Raw genomic sequence first — 18,853 nt, forward strand, 5'->3', positions numbered from 1 at the left:
TAAGGTAAAAGTTTAAACAGTATAAGAACTAACCCTATCTAGAACATGTTCTGAGCATCCATTATCCAGTAATAATTTCCTTATATAGGCTGCTTCTGGAATAGCATAAGCATAATGAAGAGCAGTGCGGTGATTCTGGAAAGAAACAGGGGATAAACTTGAAAACTGAATTTCAGAAGATAGGTTCTAACGTGTTTCGATAAACAAGTATGAAATGATTTCCAGATGATACATATTCTGATACAGGTGTTTTTCTGTTGTAAACACTGATTTATACTAACTGAGATACTGCCTGTCTTGGTAGCTCAGCTGGTAAAAGCCTCTGTTCACTTATTGCAAAGGCTGCAGTTCAAATCCCAGATAGGGTATGGGATGTAAAAGTCTTCTCTATATGACTTTTTAGAACTCGTTGAGTCTGAAAGGCTTGTCTTAAGAAATTGATTTTATATACATAAATACATCAGACAGGGAACACACAACTGATAAAAATAACACACACACAGACATCCATGTGTTATTTTATTGTTTTTTTCCTATCTGATTCTCTCTTTACAAGAAAATTGTGTAAAAGGTTATATGCTGTTTCTCTGATATGTGGTTTAATGAACGATATTTAACATCATGCAAAATAGAGATGTGCAATAATTCAGTATTGCGATGCAACATATAAGTCCTGGCCAAATTGCACTATCAACACAAAACTTCTGGTCAGAAGAAAGAAATTAACTTCTGTTAATTTGTAATGGGGGTGCTTAAGGGTCAAAGCTGTATAACCGAGAGGAGACCTCCACATAGCCTTTAAAGGAATGCGGAGAACCGACCAGGGCTTCTGACCTAATGTCCAATCCTCACCTTCTCGTGGTGCACCCTGTTGGGTATCTACTTGGATACTGAACGAACGAGGTTGGGCTGGCAATTTGGGATTTAGCCGACCAAATTGTATTCTTATTGGTTAAACCAAAATAAAAAATGATGGTACAACATGACAAAATTTCACGCCGGCTGGGGCGTCGCCCGGTTAAACAAGGCCCCCGTTGTTTTCGCCAGGTAACCAGGGCGAACAGCGAAAAGTCAGCTACTGGAACAAATCTGAAAACACACCCCAACTCAACCATCACCAGAGTTAAAGATCGGTACTATCAATGTAAGAAGCCTGGATGGTAAAGAAATGGAGCTAGCTGAGGAATTAGATAAGTACCAGATCGACATAGTAGGGGTGACTGAAACAAAAAAGACCAAAACTGGTGAGATCTTTCTGAGCAATAAATACAAAATGTTATATTCAGGCAATGACAATCAAGGAAAAGAAGGAGTAGCCATAGTATTCAACACAAAATACAAGGCTAATCTTCTTGAATGGCAGTCAGTCTCAAGTAGAGTAATGTGGGCAAATATGAGAATGGGGAACTGGACAATGAGACTTATTTGTGCCTATGGTCCCACAGAAGGTTCTACTAAGGTAGAAGTGGAGGAATTTTTTGAGGCTTTAGAAAAAGCAATTGACACAATGAAAAAGGAAAAGTTGGTCCTTGTTGGGGATCTAAATAGCAGAGTAGGAAATGATTGTGAGACATACAAAAATATTTTGGGAAAATTTGGAGAAAAGAGCAAAGCTAATAATAATGGCAAATATCTGTTGGATTTCTGCTCAGGACATGGACTGGTTATTACTAACACCATGTTCCAACATAAAAATGTGCACAAATTCACATGGAGAGAAGAGACTAGGAATAAGAAAGTCTGATTGACTACGTTATTGTTGATAGACATGTTTTCTCCCTGGTGCAGGACACCAGAGTGTACAGAGGATTTGAAATAGGAAGTGATCACTATCACTATTTAGTCTTGAGCAGGATAAAATTGAATTTCATATCGAAAAGAATAACACGTAAGAAAGTTTTAAAGCGAATAAAAGTTGAGTAGCTCTCAGATGTGAACTGTAGACTAAAATACACAAGACTAAAATAAAAAGATTATTGAAAAGAAAATGAAAGAGTTTGAGAACAGGAATCAAATCTTGGAGATTCAGTGGCAAACTCTGAAGAAAACATTGATTGATTCTGCCAGAGAGGCATGTGGTGAGGTTGTGTGCAAGGATAAAAAAATTAGAACTCCCTGGTGGACATAGGAAGTTAAAGAGGCAGTGAAGGAAAAGAAGAAAGCATATCAAAAGTTCCTGTCAAATAAGTCAGCTTGTGCTCTTAGAGAATATAGAGACAAATGCAAGAATGCTAAACACTGTATAAAACTAGCTAAACAAAAGTCATGGGAGGACTTTGGCAAGAATATAGAAAATAAATATCAAGAAGGTGGCAAAATATTCTGGAGGTTGTTGAAGAAGCTTAGGAATGGAGGAAAGAGTGCTGTAAAAGGAGTTAGAGATGATAAAGGTGACATGAAAACGGGAGAAAAAGATATCTTTGAAGTATGGAGTAATTATTTGAAAAACTGCTAAATGAAACAAGCAGTGATGACAGCACAGTGGTAAAAAACGCTGACCAGGCATGCAGTCAGGAATACATATCCATACTTGAAGTAGAAAAAGCCATCAAAAGTTTGAAATGTAGAACGGCAGAAGGAGTAGATGATATTAGACCAGAAATGCTGAAGTATGGTGGTATAAGAGTCTTACAGTGGCTGCACTGCATAGTTCAGAAACCCTGGACAGAGGGACGAATTCCCGATGATTGGAGTAGAGCTCTCATAGTACCCATATATAAAAGGGGAAATAAAACTGAATGTGAGAATTACAGAGGTTTTTCCCTACTGAGTGTTCATGGCAAGATCTATGCAAGTATACTTGAGAAACAGTTGAGAAGAATTGTGGAAGAAAAGCTTGGTGAATAAGAAGCTGGATTCAGGCCAAATAGAGGCTGTCAGGATCAGATCTTCACTTTACGACAAATGGGAATATAACAAAGATCTGTATTTAAGTTTTGTCGATTTGGAAAAGGCATATGACAAGGTGCCAAGAGAGAAGCTATTCAATACGCTGCAGTTATATGGTGTCAATGGGGCATTATATCAAGCAATACTTAGTCTTTATTTGAGTTGTAAATCAGCAGGCAGAATTGAAGTACAGGAAGATGGTTTAATGTTAAATCTGGTGTGAGACAAGGATGTACATTATCCCCTCTGTTATTCATTATCTATATGGATCACATTATGAAGAAAAGTGGTATTAAACATGATATCAAAATTGGAGATGTTAATGTCAGCTCTTTGCTTTATGCAGATGATGTTATACTTCTAAATAAATCCGCTACAAGTCTGCAAGATTCTCTGACTTAATTGAATAACTGTTGTAATAGATATGGTATGAAGGTCAGCAATAAAAAGACAAAGACAATGAAAATAGGCAGAATCATTGAAAATGTCAACTGTGTTGTGAATTAAAACATTTCAGCTGTTTAGGCACGATTTTTACTGAAGATGGTAAATTAAATATAGAAATAGACAACAGAATCAGCAAAGCTGTTATGGTGGGAAGTCAATTGAATAAATTCATATGGAATAAGAGAGAAATTAGTCGGAACACTAAATTAGCTGTATACAAGACCGTGTTCAAACCAGTTTTAACTTATGGATCTGAGAGCTGGGTCAGAAGTAAAACACTTGACCAAAGACTACAGACCACAGATATGAGAGTTCTGAGAAAGATTATAGGCGTGAACTGATGGCATCAATGGCAATATCATATACAAAACAAGGATATTAGGAAAGAACTTGACATTGTCAGCATCCAGGAATGCGTTAGCAGAGCTAATCTCAGGTGGTATGGTCACTTAAACAGAATGGGCGAGGAAAGATTAGCAAAGCAAGTGTTCTCTGCCAGGTTGGCAGGAAAACGACCCAGAGGAAGACCAAGATATAGGTGGATTGATATGGTACAAAGTACCTTAGATGATAGAAATATAAGATCTGATAATGTTGGAGTCTTGACAAGTAACAGACTGATTTGGATGAAAATTGTAGATAGGAAGTTAGTAATAATGTAATTTTTTTCATGTAGTACTATCATGTCCTGTACACCCCTTGAGGGTACATGGCAGGAATTTGATGATGATGTTGATGATAATTTGTAATGAATTATGGTTGGACTTGAACATTCATCACAGCTTTTGCACATTATTTCCTAATGTGCAAAAGTTTCTTAAGTTTCTTAAACTTACAATTATACTTATGAATCTTTAATCTTCTTCTAGTGTTCAGCAGTTATTAAGAACAGAGGATTCTGCAAATGTCAACTTTTTGTGTTTTAGGAATTTAATATACTGCTTAGTTCTTTAATTTTGATATATGCTATTCTACAGTCTGTCCAGATTATGAAAAATCATGAATGCAGGCATCCACTCCAGGATCAGATTGTGCATCAAGACATTCCTTGATGAAAGTTTAGAACTTTCATAGCTCTCATTGAACAACAGTTTAATCACCCCCTTCCCCTTTCCACAAAACATGGTGATTTTTTTAAATTTTGTTTATTAATTTGGGTACAATGAATTCAAATCTGATTTTAGAATTACTTTATCAATCATCAGTTTTAAGGGATGTTGAATATATACCTTATATATAGATCAAATTTTAATAAAAATTACCACATAATTATTTAATTAGATTGTTTTTCATTTGTATACACACCTTCTAGTCCCAACAATTTTTTACACACCTGTATCTGAACTAAAACCATACCCAACAATATACTGAAACATGATATTCCTTGGAATTGCTTTCCCATGATAGAATATTCTGATGGAATCTTTTACCAGGTTATTAGCTACTATATCTAAGTTGGTCAAAGATGCATTTCCTTGATTCTCATCTGGAGGAAGGAATCCAGATTATTTCCTAAGTTTCTTAAACTTACAATTATACTTATGAATCTTTAATCTTCTTCCAGTGCTCAGCAGTTATTAAGAACAGAGGATTCTGCAAATGTCAACTTTTTGTGTTTTAGGAATTTAATATACTGCTTAGTTCTTTAATTTTGATATATGCTATTCTACAATCTGTCCAGATTATGAAAAATCATGAATGCAGGTATCCGCTCCAGGATCAGATTGTGCATCAAGACATTCCTTGATGAAAGTTTAGAACTTTCATAGCTTAGTTATTAGTTGTAAAAAATGATGCTCCAAAGAGGTAAGTATGGTATAAGAGAAGATATGAAAGAGTTGATGAATGAGGTGAAAAAGAAGAGTAAAAAAGTCATGACTGTGAACCTGTGGCCAAAATATGACATAAGTCAACTGAGACAGAATGCCGTGATTACAAGTGATTAGATTCTTAATGATTCAATGGACAGACTGTGCAGGAGAAATGGTGTACACTATGTTTATTTATGGAGATTCTGATAGTAGAAAGGATTTGTTCTAGCAGAACGGATTACAGTTAAATGATTTTTGTTATGTGCATGGAGAAATTATTGTTCAGTGAAGGAGTAAATAAGATAGGAAACTAGGTGTAATATGGTGGCTGCATGAGAGCTTGGGCATATGCATTAAAGTTAGAGATAGAGATTGTTATGACAGAAAGACCAAGAGAAAGTATTATAGCATAAAAGTGATGACTGAAAATGGAGACAAGTTTTTCAGTGAAGAAAAGAAATGACAACAGCAGTGGGTTCAAGAATTTAGTTGATGTATCAACTCAGGCTGCTTATTTGAACCAGTCAGGTTTTAAAAGTTACTTGAATATGCATTAGCCTGCATTCACTTCACTATTGATAGAATCATCAGCAATAAAGGGAATAATTTTTTTTTACATGGTAAATGATATGAGACAAAATATTATTGGCATTAGTGAAATCTGACTAACAGAAGAGGATATTTTTACAAAAACAGAATGATTAAATTTAGCAGTAGTAGAGATACCAAATAACTGGTGAGGTAGAAATAATTTGAGTAAATACAGGCAGTAGGTTGTTTAGTGTAAGGTAGATGTCAATACAAAACTGGATGCTACTACAGACCAGGGTCATCTGAAGAGAACTATGAACATGTCTGTTAGATACATGTAGAACTATCATTATAGACAATTTTAACTATGGAGATATTAGACTGGAAATACAAAAAGCATGGAAGATGATGGAAAGAGAATTTATAGTTATAAACAGCTTAAGCAGCATGTGATGGAAGAAATTCAATGAGCAAGTGTATTGGATCCAGTAATATCATCTGAGAATCTCATATAAATAGCTGTTTTGCCTTTGACTAAAGGATGATTATGCAGTTTTAACATGGCATGCAGCAAATGATGTGTAATAAAAAAAAAGGATATATGTCGACAGGGCCGGTTTTAGACTGTTAGATGCCTGCGTGCTAGAGATAATTGTCCATCCCTGAGAGTAAGGTTACACTAGTGTTTTTTTCCGAACATGTACAGAAGTGAATACAACATATGCAAGAATGGTGATAGCCACATTGATGAAAAAATTGTACAGAACATCACCATTCTGTGCTTATGTTCTATTCACTACTGTACATTGTTCGGGGAAAAAAACAACTAGTGTAGCCTTACCCTAAATGCAGATCGTGAATAAATTTACAGCATAATCCAGAATATTATTATTAGTATGTTTTTATGACAGTATAATGTAGCCTAATTGACAAAGGAAAATTCATAAAATATTTTATATACTGTAGGCTATTTAATTTAATTTTATAAAAATAGAAAAAGTATAATGAATGTATAAATTATATCAAACAGATGCAAAATGTACAACTTCCCAAACAGATGCAATCATTACATCAGAACATCGCTCTTCTTGCTTTTTTATTTGCCAATTCATCAATAACATTTGATAATTCTAATTTTTCAGACAAATCCTTTTCTATTGCTAACAATCCTAAATCACTAAACCTATCTTGGGTCATTGATGTTCTTAAATATGTTTTTTATGAGTTTGAGTTTCGAAAAGCTTCTTTCACCTGATGCTACACTAACGGGTAATGTGAGAAAAATTCTCAAAGCTATAAACAGATTTGGAAATGATGACATCGAGTTATTTTTTGCAATATATGTGAACTGTTTTTAATGGGTCAGTTTCTGTAATGCCACTGCCACCACTAAAAGTTCTGTACATTATCAGCTCATTGAAGAGCTCAAAACCATATCTTTAATATATTCATCATCTTTATTAATTTGAAGGGAAAACATCTAAATCAACACAAGATTTTTTAATTTTTTCTTTGGTCATTTCTCTGAATTCACAAAGAAATTTAAATACATTATTACATTCATTCAGAATTTCAAATCTTTCCTTAATGGAATTTAATGCAGTACAGCATCACCAATTACTAGATAAAATTGTATTCTGAACAATTCTTTTGAATTTTTTATTTCTTCATCAAGTTCATTTGGACTTTCATAATCTAAGTGGCGAACTTTAGTTCTGTTCCTTACAACTGGAAATTCAGATACTATGTTTACTTCTTTAGCTAAGATGTCTGCATCTTTAATATAAGTATTAAATGCTTCATTGCATCTAGCTGCCCTTAAAAATTTAATGAGCTCACCCAAAACATTAAGAGATTCATTTGTATTGGATTCAGGAGACTGCAATATTTTGCTTACGACATCAATTTTTGACAGAATATCATTCCATATAACAATTGAGCAAATGAACTTGAAAGAAGCAATCTGATCGAACAAACACTGAGCTGTGTTTTGTTTTCATGTCTCTGGAATTATCAGCTAATATATCATTTAAACTTTTTAAGACTTCACTTAATTGCAATCTGAGAGGTCACACCACTTTTATTTTGTTCTCCCATCTTGTATCGCTTACAGGCTTTAGTGTCAATTTAGAAATATTGCTTTTCAGTATATCCCATCTATAAGGGGATGCAGAGAAAAATATATACAATTCTTGGAAATGTTAAAAAAATGAAATGTTTCATGCACAAGGTACAAAAAAGGCTCTAGGATTTATATTCCTAATTTTGTTCTGCAAACCATTATGCTTGCCACGCATATTGGCCCCATTATCATACCCTTGTCCATGCATATTTTGAATATCTAACTCATAATCTATCAAGAGTCCACCTAAAAGATAATCACATTCTGTCATGAATTCAGCACAATTACCAGAAGGCCTACTTTGTAAATTATCCCCACAGCTTGATTTCGGCATTGACTCTTCCTCTTGGCACAATTCTGAATGAAATTCAGACTTTTCATTTGTCTGAATTTTCCTATGTCTGGAAAAGGTTCTGAAGTGATTGATGTTGTTGAGTTATCTTTGTCTAACTTTACATATTTCAGTATGGATCCTCATAATTTTTCCTTTTCCTTATCACTTTCATTTTTTCTTTTGTGATAAAAAGCACCAGACAGACGTTTAGTTTTCCTATCCAACATATCTATAAAAAGCATATAATAAAAAACATTAATAATAATGGTAATAATAATAATAATAAGCACAAATTATTTTTTCTCTTTTTGAATGAATAAATAAATGTTGTAATGACCCAAACTGACTTAAGCCTTTCTTTACAGATTCCGAAAAAAAATCCGATCTGCCCATCCATCTGTCTGTCTGTCAGGTCTATCTGCCTATCTTACTACTACTCCTTGGCATTACAGTCCATTTAGGACCTGGGCCTGTCTCAGGATAGCCTTCCATTCTTCACAATTCTGTGCCTTGCTCCTCCAGTTCTTTACTCCCATTTTCTTTAAATCATCCTCCACATCGTCAAGCCATCTCCTTTTTGGTCGTCCTCTGGGCCTAGATCCACCTGGTCCAGACATGAAGACCTTTCTTATGGCTCTATCATCTCCCATTCGCTGAACATGTCCTAGCCATCTCAGTCTTCTCACCTTTATTTCAGTAATAATATCCGCTTCATTGAATTTCTCCATTATTTCTTTGTTATTCCTCACTCTCCAAAGTCCATTTTCATTAATTGGGCCAAAGATCTTTCTTAATACCTTTTGTTCCTAAATTTGTAATCGGTTTTGATCTCTCTGAATCATTGTCCATGTTTCGCAGCTGTACAAAAGCACAGGTTTGAGGATTACTTTATATAGCTGGATTTTACTTTTTATTGAAATCAAATTGGATTTTAATAATGGCTGAATACTGTAATAAGTTCTATTTGCAGCAGCTATTCTATAGGTAATTTCAACTGACATATCATTACTTTCTGTTATTACTGAACCCAAATATTTGAACTGCTGGACTCGTTCAAAGATTTCTTCATCTACTGTGAAACTTTGGCTGTTTCCCAATTTTTGTTTATCTCTGGCAACAATTAAGTATTTTGTTTTAGTTTCGTTTGTTTGTAGTCCCATTTTCCTTACCTCCTCTCTCATTTGTCTATAACCTTCTCTAAGGCTTCTCTCAGTCCTTGCAATACAGTCCACATTATCCGCAAAAGCCAAAAGCTGTAGACTTCTATTCATAATAGTTCCACCTCTGTTTATAATTACATTTCGTATTACCCTTTCAAGGCATAGGCTGAAAAGCACTGTTGATAGTTGATCTCCTTGTCATAATCCTTTGGTAATCCTGAACTCAGGTGTGAGTTTGCCCTGTATTTGCACTCTACCCATGGTATTTCTGAGTGTCATTTTAACTAATCTTATCAGTTTAGGTGGAATTTGGAATTCCTTCATGACTTTAAATAGCTTATCTCTATTGATGTTATCATAGGCTTGTTTTAAGTCCACAAACAAATGGTGCATATTGATATTGAACTCGTAGCATTTCTCCAATATTGTTCGTACTGTAAAGATCTGGTCTGTTGTTGATCTATCACACCTAAAGCCACATTGGTAGTCACCCAGTGTTTTTTCTATAAAGGGTTCCAATCTAGTTGCCAGTACGCTTGCAAATATTTTGTAAATGACTGCTAACAGTGATATTCCTCTATAATTTTGGCACAGAGACTTGTCATTTTTCTTATGTATAGGAATGATAATAGCAGGTCCCATTCAGTAGGCATAGATTCAGTTTCCCATACCTCGACAAACACTTATGTATTTTGATTAATAGTGATTGCCCATCGTATTTTAATAGCTCGAGTGGTATTCCATCTTTACCAGGTGCTTTATTATTTTTCATTCTCTTTAGGGCTAATTCCACCTCGTTTAATTCTGGTGCTTCCTCTGTCTCAGCTTTTCCCATACTTGCCAGGGGTTTGTTAAACTTGTCTTCTTCTGGAACGTTATTTTCCAAGCTTGTTTTATCCTGAAGGAGATCTTCAAAATATTCTGCCCACCTTTTCAAAATGTCCTCCTTTCCACCGAGCAAGTTTCCCTCGTGGTCTCTGCAGAAAGTTGTTCTGGGTTGAAATCTGCCTTTAATTTCCTTTATCTTATTATACATTTTCTTAATTTGTCCTGTATTCTTCAAAATCTCAATTTCATTTAGCCTTGCCTTTTTCCATTCACGTTTCTTTCTTCTACACATCTTTTTGGCTTGTTTTCATTTTTCTCTATATTCATTCTCATTTGTTCGAGTTTTTCGTCCAAGCATCTTTAGACAAGCTGTATTTCTGTCTTCAACACATTTTCTACATTCCAAATCATACCATTCATTTCTTTTATCATTATTTCTGAATCCCAGGACTTCTTCAGCCACTTTAGTAATTTTATTCTTGATCCCTTCCCATTTTTTATCTATTGTCATATTATTTATATGTTCATCCTCATTTTCTTCATTTATTTCTTCTCTCAATCTTTCAATATATTTTTGTCTGATTTTTCCATCTTTTAATTTTTGGACATCATATCTTGGTGTTCTCTTTCTTCTACCTACTTTATTAATTTTTATCCTTTGTTTATATTCAATTCTTAACAAGTAATGATCCGTATCACAATCCGCTCCTCTAAAACTTCTTACATCAATGATATCTGTCGCATGTCGTCTATCGATCAGCACATGATTGATCTGATTTTCCGTTATTCCATCTGCCGATCTCCAGGTAACTTTATGTACTTTTTTATGTGGAAAACAGGTTGTACATATGATCATATTTTTGCTACTTGCAAAATCAATAAGTCTCATGCCATTTTCATTACTTTCTTTGCGTGCACTATCTCTTCCAATTGTTGGTCGGAAGGTCTCTTCCTTTCCTATTTTGGCATTCATGTCACCTAGAACCATTTTAACATCATGTTTCGGTACCTGATCATGTATCTTCTCCAATAATTCATAGAAATTTATCTTGTCTTCTTCACAAGAGTCCTCAGTTGGTGCTTGTGCACATATAAGTGAAATATTGAATATCTTAAACTTTATTCTCAGTACACAAAGACGTTTATTTACTGGTCTAAAATCAAGAACCAAGTGTTTCTATTTTTTATCAACCAAAAATGCGGTGCCAAAGGCTTTTTGATCTCCTCCACTGTAAAAAATAGTATGTGTTCTGGTATCAAATATGCCACTTCCTTTCCATCTCACCTCCTGTAATGCTGTTATTTGCACTCTGTATCTCTGTAGTTTCTCACACACTCTCTTCAATGTTCCTGGTCTGTTCAGGCTCAAGACATTCCAGCTTCCAAACCAATATTCATAATCCTTTTTCTGTTGTCCTGCAAAGTCCTTCTGGCTAATTTTACTTTTAACTTTCTTAACAAATGAGTTTTTACAGGACAGGGTTGTTAGCCATGCGCCCAACCTTACAAGAAGGAACCCGGCTATACCCCCGAGTACTGGGTACCCATTTTAGTCGCCTTTTACAACATGCATGGGCTACATTGGGACTATTCTTTAACCCTGGTCACCACACAGGGTTATATTTTAATAACAGGTACTAGAAAAAAAAAAAAATTGTAATTCCATTTTTTTCCCAATTACGTATTTTTAGTAGCAAAAAACTAGGAGAAAACTATGGTTTCCTTGAATGAACATTCCTTGTTGAGTGAGGTTTTTAAAGAGATAGAGAATGAAACCCAAAGAAGATATTTCGAAGTTAGTACCGGTATAAGTTTTAACGATGTTACGTTCCTATTTCATCACCAATATTTTTAAATTAACTATTGGCTATATCGAATTTATTCCATCGGCCGCCTGCATGCACGCATGCCCTGCATACCTATTAGAACTGGCCCTGTATGTTGAACTATTGGCAGGTGATCATGACAGACAATGGATATATATATATATATATATATATATATGTTGAACTATAGGATGGGTAATTGTGACTGACTACAACATCCGGAAGCAACATCCTGGCACGAAAAACTGCAGTAGAGTAATCATCAGTGCATGGAAAGTAGTAAAAGGATGTTTGAAGGCAGTCACAACTAATTATACTCATAGAATCAAGAGAATAAATCATGCAGGTATTAAATGGAATAAGACTGAAAAAACAGAGCTGTATGGAAAAAAAATTTGTTGTGGATCCAAAGCTAGGAGCACTATAAAAAGCAAGCTATAAAAATGACATCTATGGAAAACAGGAAAGCAAAATCAGACTATGAAAAGTAGTCAGCTGATGGGAGTACACTCTATTCCAATTCCTTATCATTCACAAAACTTTGTAGTATGCAGATGACTCAAGCTTCATGATCTTCTATAGCCAATGCCTTAAATATCAATTTTCTATCCATTCTCAAATTTTTATTTTTTATGCTATTTTTTCATATTTCATATTTTTTATGGTAGAAGCACAACTGACCAAATCTTCACTTTAAGGCAATTTTTTGAGAAATCTTGGGAATATGACAAGAATGTCCACACGTTTTGTGGACTTGGAGAAGGCATATGACTCGGTTCCTTGGGATGAGCTTTGGCAAGTAGTACAGGAGTATGGAGTGGATGGCCAACTATTAGCTGTCATCAAGTCCCTGTATGAATGCCCAGAGTTTGTGTCAGGGTAAACAGCACAAAGTCTGAACCTTTCACAGTGTCCGTTGGTCTCCGCCAAGGGTGTGTTCTGTCACCCCTCCTTTTCATAATATTTATGGACTGGACTGATAGGCACAGCCAAGGCAGTGAGTGTGTTAGAATTGGAAGATGTAGCATTGGACGCCTGCTTTTTTGCAGATGACCTAGTTCTGCTTAGCTCTTCCACAGATGACCTCCAACGGATCCTGGATAGGTTTGTGCAGACGCCGGAATGAAGATCAGTGTGGCCAAAACTGAAACATTTGTGGTCTCAAGACAACCATCCCAGTGTACTTTACATGTAAGCGGAGTCCCAATGAGGCAAGTGGAGAAGTTTAAATACCTTGGGTCCATATTCACGAATGATGGAAAGTGGGACATAGAGCTAGATACTCAAATTGGCTTCGCAAGCTCAATATTGCAGGAGCTTGGCCGTTTGGTAGTATTGAAGTGGGAGTTAAGCCAAAAGGCAAAGCTGTCTATGTCCCCATCCTCACCTATGGTCACGAGAGTTGGGTAATGACCGAAAGAATGCAGACACGAATTCAAGCGGCTGAAATGAAGTTCCTTTGAGGGGTTGCGGGGCTGACAAGACTTGACAGAGTCAGAAGCTCTGCAATTCGGGAAACCCTAAATACTCAACCACTGTTTCTCCGTGTTGAGAGATCACAGTTACGTTGGTATGGGCACCTGGTCAGAATGCCACAAGAGAGGCTGCCTCAGCAGGCTCGCTTTGCCAAGCCAGAGGGTGGAAGGCCAAGGACTCGCTGGATAGATTATATCCAAAACCTTGGGTGGACACGTTTGGGAATCCCAGAATACCTGAGCTTGGTGGCAGAGGATCGTGACCATTGGAAGTTCCTCTTGCAGCTGTTGTCCCCACAATCCAATTAGGAAAGGTGGGCCTTGAAGATGTATGTATGTATTTTTTATGCTCTTCCCACCCATGAAAGGTTATCATGAAAGGTTTTTTCCCCATTTTTATCAACTTTTATATATATATTTTTGTAATATTTTTATTTATTTCTACACAGTCAGGAAACTGCTCTAGAGACCAAACATGGAACTTTTTCAAGCCACTTAGGGTTTCCAAGTCCCAATCAGTTGGGTGGTGGTCTCACACTAGACAATGAAATTCATCTCTCACCTAAAGACAATCACAAACATCTATGCCCACAGTGGGATTCGAACCCACAACCTGTCAGTTGGAGAGCGAGTACATAATTTATGGCATGAAGATAATTTATTAGAGTAAATCTTAATGATACCAAAATGTAGTCCCACTTTATTTTGCAGAAGAAAGGCCATGCTTCACTCTCCATCAGTTTTGATAATATTCCAACTCACTGACCAAGATAATTTTTCAGTTTATTCTTTTTGGGATGACTTTCATATCTAACTCATTCTGGCATAAACACATCATGTCCATATTCTCTTTCACCTTTCACAAAAATTGGTATTCTTTTCTCTTCTAAACAATAATTTATAAATCCCAAATCTGGCCAACTTTAGAATACTGTACTCACATCTGGGGTGGCATGCCTAAAACCTCCTTCAGAATGTTGACTATGTCCAGAAGAGAGCTATTTGCTTAATAGAGGTTTCTCCTTCCCCTCATTGACTCCCTCCAACTGTTTTTTCACAAATGCGCTGTCCTACACAGTCTGCATTCATTGTCTCTTCTATAAGTATTTCAGTGGATGCTGCTCACTGAATTGGCCACCACCATTCCTCCAACCAGCAGCTGCTCGTTAAAATCCATATACTGTTCAGCTCCAAACTCATAAAATCAAGTTATTATCTTCTTCTTTCATTCGAGATATCTCTGTTCTTTGGAACAGTCTTTCCGATACCATTTTCACCAATGTGTATTATCTCCTATTCTTCAAGAAACACATTAACAGATTCTTTCTTTATTCAGATCACTTGCCCATACACAGGCACTATTTTGTTATAAGACTTGAGATCTCTTGCTAGGATTGATATATAAAAAAAAAATTGCCTTACAAGCAAAAGGAAGTCAGAGAATTTTTTGCATTATGACAAATAAAAGATAAAATGACCATGGAAGAATAACCTTAGTGAATGTAGAAGGTAAGAAAGTGTTGTGTTGGAAATAACTGGTCCACTATCCGTAGGCCATTTGTTTCGGACCCAACATGAGAGAATAGAAACTTAAGGAAAGGACATGCTTATACTTCCAAGAACAGGGGTGAGGAAGTACTGAACATATTGTGATCCAAAGGTATGTCAACTCAATTAAAAATATTGTTGTAAAATAAGCTAAAAACTGTGTTTTAGAATCATGCCCAATACAGGGAAAATTATGTTAAACAATTCAGAGTTAAAGTAACCAATCAATAGCACGTGATAGTCAATGACAGCAAAAAAAAAAAAAAACCCCGCAAAGTCACCCGGTAATCCCTGCCACGATAGTTCTGTAAAGATAGATGCCCAGATAAGAATATGACCTCACCGGTAACTAACCAATCGGCTATAGCTAAGTGTATGACGTAGACAGTGAAAGAGGGCGCTCGCCAGGAGGATATAAGGAGTGGCTCGTGGTTCAAACAGTCTCTTGTTTTTCTGTTCCTGTGTTCCCGTTCGAGCCTGGATGGCTGAGGAAGCTTGTCGCCGGCGACCAGCAACTATCTCCTGTTGCTGTTACAACCGAGACGAACAAAGCTACCTGTCGAATGAAGCCAGATTTCCAATAAGGAGCCATTGGTAAACGACACCAATGTAAAGACAGCAAAGGACAACCTTCGAAGAAGAAATAAGTAAGTCGCAGCAGCCAGGGAAGCGAGTGACTGATGAATACGGAAGTCTTGCCATATCTGAAATGAGCTCGTGGGGAAGTCACGGAACCCTCACTAGTAAAGACAAGATGGTAAAGTACAGTATTTTTATCCATCTTATATAATTGTAAAATGCAAAGAAGAAAAGGGGGACAAAGGATTGAAGAATTCCATGCATATGTTTGCTCTCAGTGCCTCAGTGACTGTGTTGGACTAATTGTCTGTTAGAAGACTTGTGCTATTCTAAAATTGTACCAAAAGGGAAACATGACTTTTGAACAGTTTGCTTGAAAGAAGCTGATAGTTGTAGTATTGAATGTAAGTCTGACTTACACTTAAAGTGTGGGGTATAGAAACTTTACAGAGTTGAACTTCATCCTCCATGTTAGAGTTCAAATTAGTGTGAATGCGATATGCCATGTGTAAACCTTACTTCTAATTTTACATAGAGAATGAATATTGATTAATTCTGTAAAGATGGATTGAGTTTGAGCTTAATGGTAATGCAGAGACATCTAGTTGAAATACTTAAGCTTAGTAGATGAAATTTTGGATCACTTAATCTTAGAAAGGGGGGATTTAGAGTTTCAATTCTGAACAAGCAGATAATTTAGTAATGAAGTTATTATTTCATGTATACTTAGAATGTCTAATTGAAATGTATCTTTTCTTGTGCTATAATAAATGTATTATTTTAAACCAAAGTTTATAAGTTCTGTTGTTTGAGACTGCCCTACTTATAATAAAGTTCGGACCTATGTGAGTGAGGGGGAACATTTTATGCAAGGTAGAGAGGGGAGCCACAACTGCACACCATGTGATCCCTATGTTAACTAATGTTACCAAGATTATTATTATTATTATTATTATTATTCAGGCCTCCATGGAGTCGAAAGACTTATCATGGGAGGTCCTTCCTAAGAACATAAAGTCTGTCAAGACTCATCGAGGGGAGGTCCGCCCCCCCTAAGAAACACAAAGTCTATCATACCACTCCTTAAACTCATTGACCGTTCTCGCTCCCACCACTCCATCAGGCAATGCATTCCACGGTTCAACCACCCTCCACACAAAGAAACCACTCCTTACCCTCTTGCTCAGTTTCCTTTCATAACTTCCAGGGATGGCCTCTTGTCATCACTCCTTCCCGCTGTTCAACCAAGTGAAAGAACTCTCCAGTGTCAACCCTGTAACCACCTCTCAACAGTTTAAAAGTCTCAATCATATCACCTCTCCTTCTTCTATCCACCAAACTCTGCAGTCCACATTCCCTCAGCCGATCCTCGTAACTATCCTTGTACAGTGCTGAAACCATCTTTGTCATCCGTCTTTGTATCCCTTCCACAGTTAATTCATCCCCTTCAAATCCTGGAGACCAAATCTGAGAACAATAGTCGAAGTGTGGTCTGATCAGAGACTTATACAATGGAATGATAACCATCTTATCTCTGCAGGTCAGTGTCCTTCTCATAATTGCAGCAATCCTCTGTGTTACCTTCACCACCTTTGCAATATGTCGTCTAAACTTCAGGTTTCTATCAATTATCAACCCCAGATCTCTTGTCTCCCCTACTTCCTCCAGTATAACTCCTCCCATAGAGTATGCAGCATCCCATCGATGTTTCCCAAACCTCAAGACCTTACATTTTGCTGCATTAAACTAATACCCCCATTCATATGCCCATCTATCTATCTAGCTTATTTAAATCCTCTTGCAGGGCTACCACATCTGCACTATTACTAATAATCCTTCCCAGCTTCGCATCATCCGCAAACAACTGAATATACCCTTGTAATCCACTGGCAATGTCATTGATATAAAGGTTAAACAATATAGGTCCTAGTACTGAGCCCTGTAGGACCCCACTTGTAACCCTCTGCTTCCTGGAAACTGTTCCACCATACACAACTCTCTGATACCTATCAGACAGCCAATCCTGAATCCAGTTGACCAATCTGACATCCAGACCCATGTGCTGCAACTTAAATATCAGCTTATCATGTGGCACCCAGTCAAATGCCTTTGCTAAGTCTAAGAAAATTGCAGTACATGCCTTTCCCTCATCTAATATTCTTGTAACTTTATTATAAAAGGCTAGCATATTGCTAAAACAAGAGCGCCCTTTCACAAATTCATGTTGACTCTCACAGATAACATTACCCTCATCTGCCCAATGTTGTATACGGTCCCTCACTACTTTCTCCAAGATCTTAACTACTGATGACACACAGACTGGCCTATAATTAGACACTTCCAGTCTGTTACCACCCTTATGCAATGGCACTATCTTATCCTCCTTCCATTCCCTGGGCACCTTTGCCGAAGCCAGACTTTTATTGAAAAGCCAGGTTAAAGGTACTGTCAGTTCCCTGGCACATTCTCTCAAAACTCGTGGTGAAATACCATCTAGTCCCAAAGCTTTACTGACATCCAGAGTACTCAGTATCTGAAACACACTCTCCTCCTGTATCTCTAAACCTCGAACCAGCCCTATCCCTCTAGCATTAAGTATCAATAACTAGTTACCGGCTGGCGCAGTCAACCATAAATAAATTTGTCGGAAACGAAATTCTGATATACAGGAATATAGAATAATGATAGTAGTAAAGCAAAATAAGAAAAGAAAGTATAAGATATAACAATGGCTAGATAAAAGATATAACAGTAGCGCAGTCGACATAGGAGTACAATAAAGATAATACAAATAGGGAACCAAAAAGTAAGACGAGTAATAATATAACGAAGTAAACCCAAACCATAACAAAAGTATTGGATGCTTTAGAAATAACAGAGTTGTTAAGCAATCACTTCAGTTATAACATCGCAGGCAGATCCATTAACTGTCTGGGTGCTGAGGTGGAACTAGATAAAGACAAAACTCCGCACAGTTAGCCTAGTGGTTATGCGCTTTGCAACCATATGCCTGGGAAGGAGTGTCCTGGGTTTGATTCTTGTCGATGATGTGAGGAGCTTAGGGATCTTTCTCAGACATAGCCAGCTTAGCCGGTCTTGGGCATAGACAGCAGGGTTTTTCTCCCCAGTTTATCTGGGGTTTTTCCTCCTGTAAGCAGGCAAATCAGAACACACGGATTACAGTCAGGAAAAAGACCCAGCCATAGACCTGATTTCGTTAGCTATGCCGGTCCTGAGCCCGGATAAAATTTGGGGAGATTGAGATGGTGCCATACTTCCCCGTAAAAGGGGACTCATGGCCGT

The 18,853-nt window shown here is 36.8% G+C and overlaps 1 protein-coding gene across 1 annotated transcript in view; it reads right to left on the bottom strand.

Moving 5' to 3' along the window:
• Positions 1-18,853, bottom strand: part of LOC150097074 (uncharacterized) — a 376,162-nt gene that overhangs the window by 8,007 nt on the left and 349,302 nt on the right. The window contains exon 18 of the mRNA XM_090408120.1: positions 34-135. Coding sequence (XP_090264246.1) covers positions 34-135 — 102 coding nt within the window. The remainder of the gene's footprint in view (positions 1-33; positions 136-18,853) is intronic.

The sequence above is a fragment of the Typopeltis vanoorti genome, chromosome 18, assembly GCF_054136105.1.
Source record: "Typopeltis vanoorti isolate ZY-2024b chromosome 18, IOZ_Tvanoo_1.0, whole genome shotgun sequence".
Taxonomy (NCBI): domain Eukaryota; kingdom Metazoa; phylum Arthropoda; class Arachnida; order Uropygi; family Thelyphonidae; genus Typopeltis; species Typopeltis vanoorti.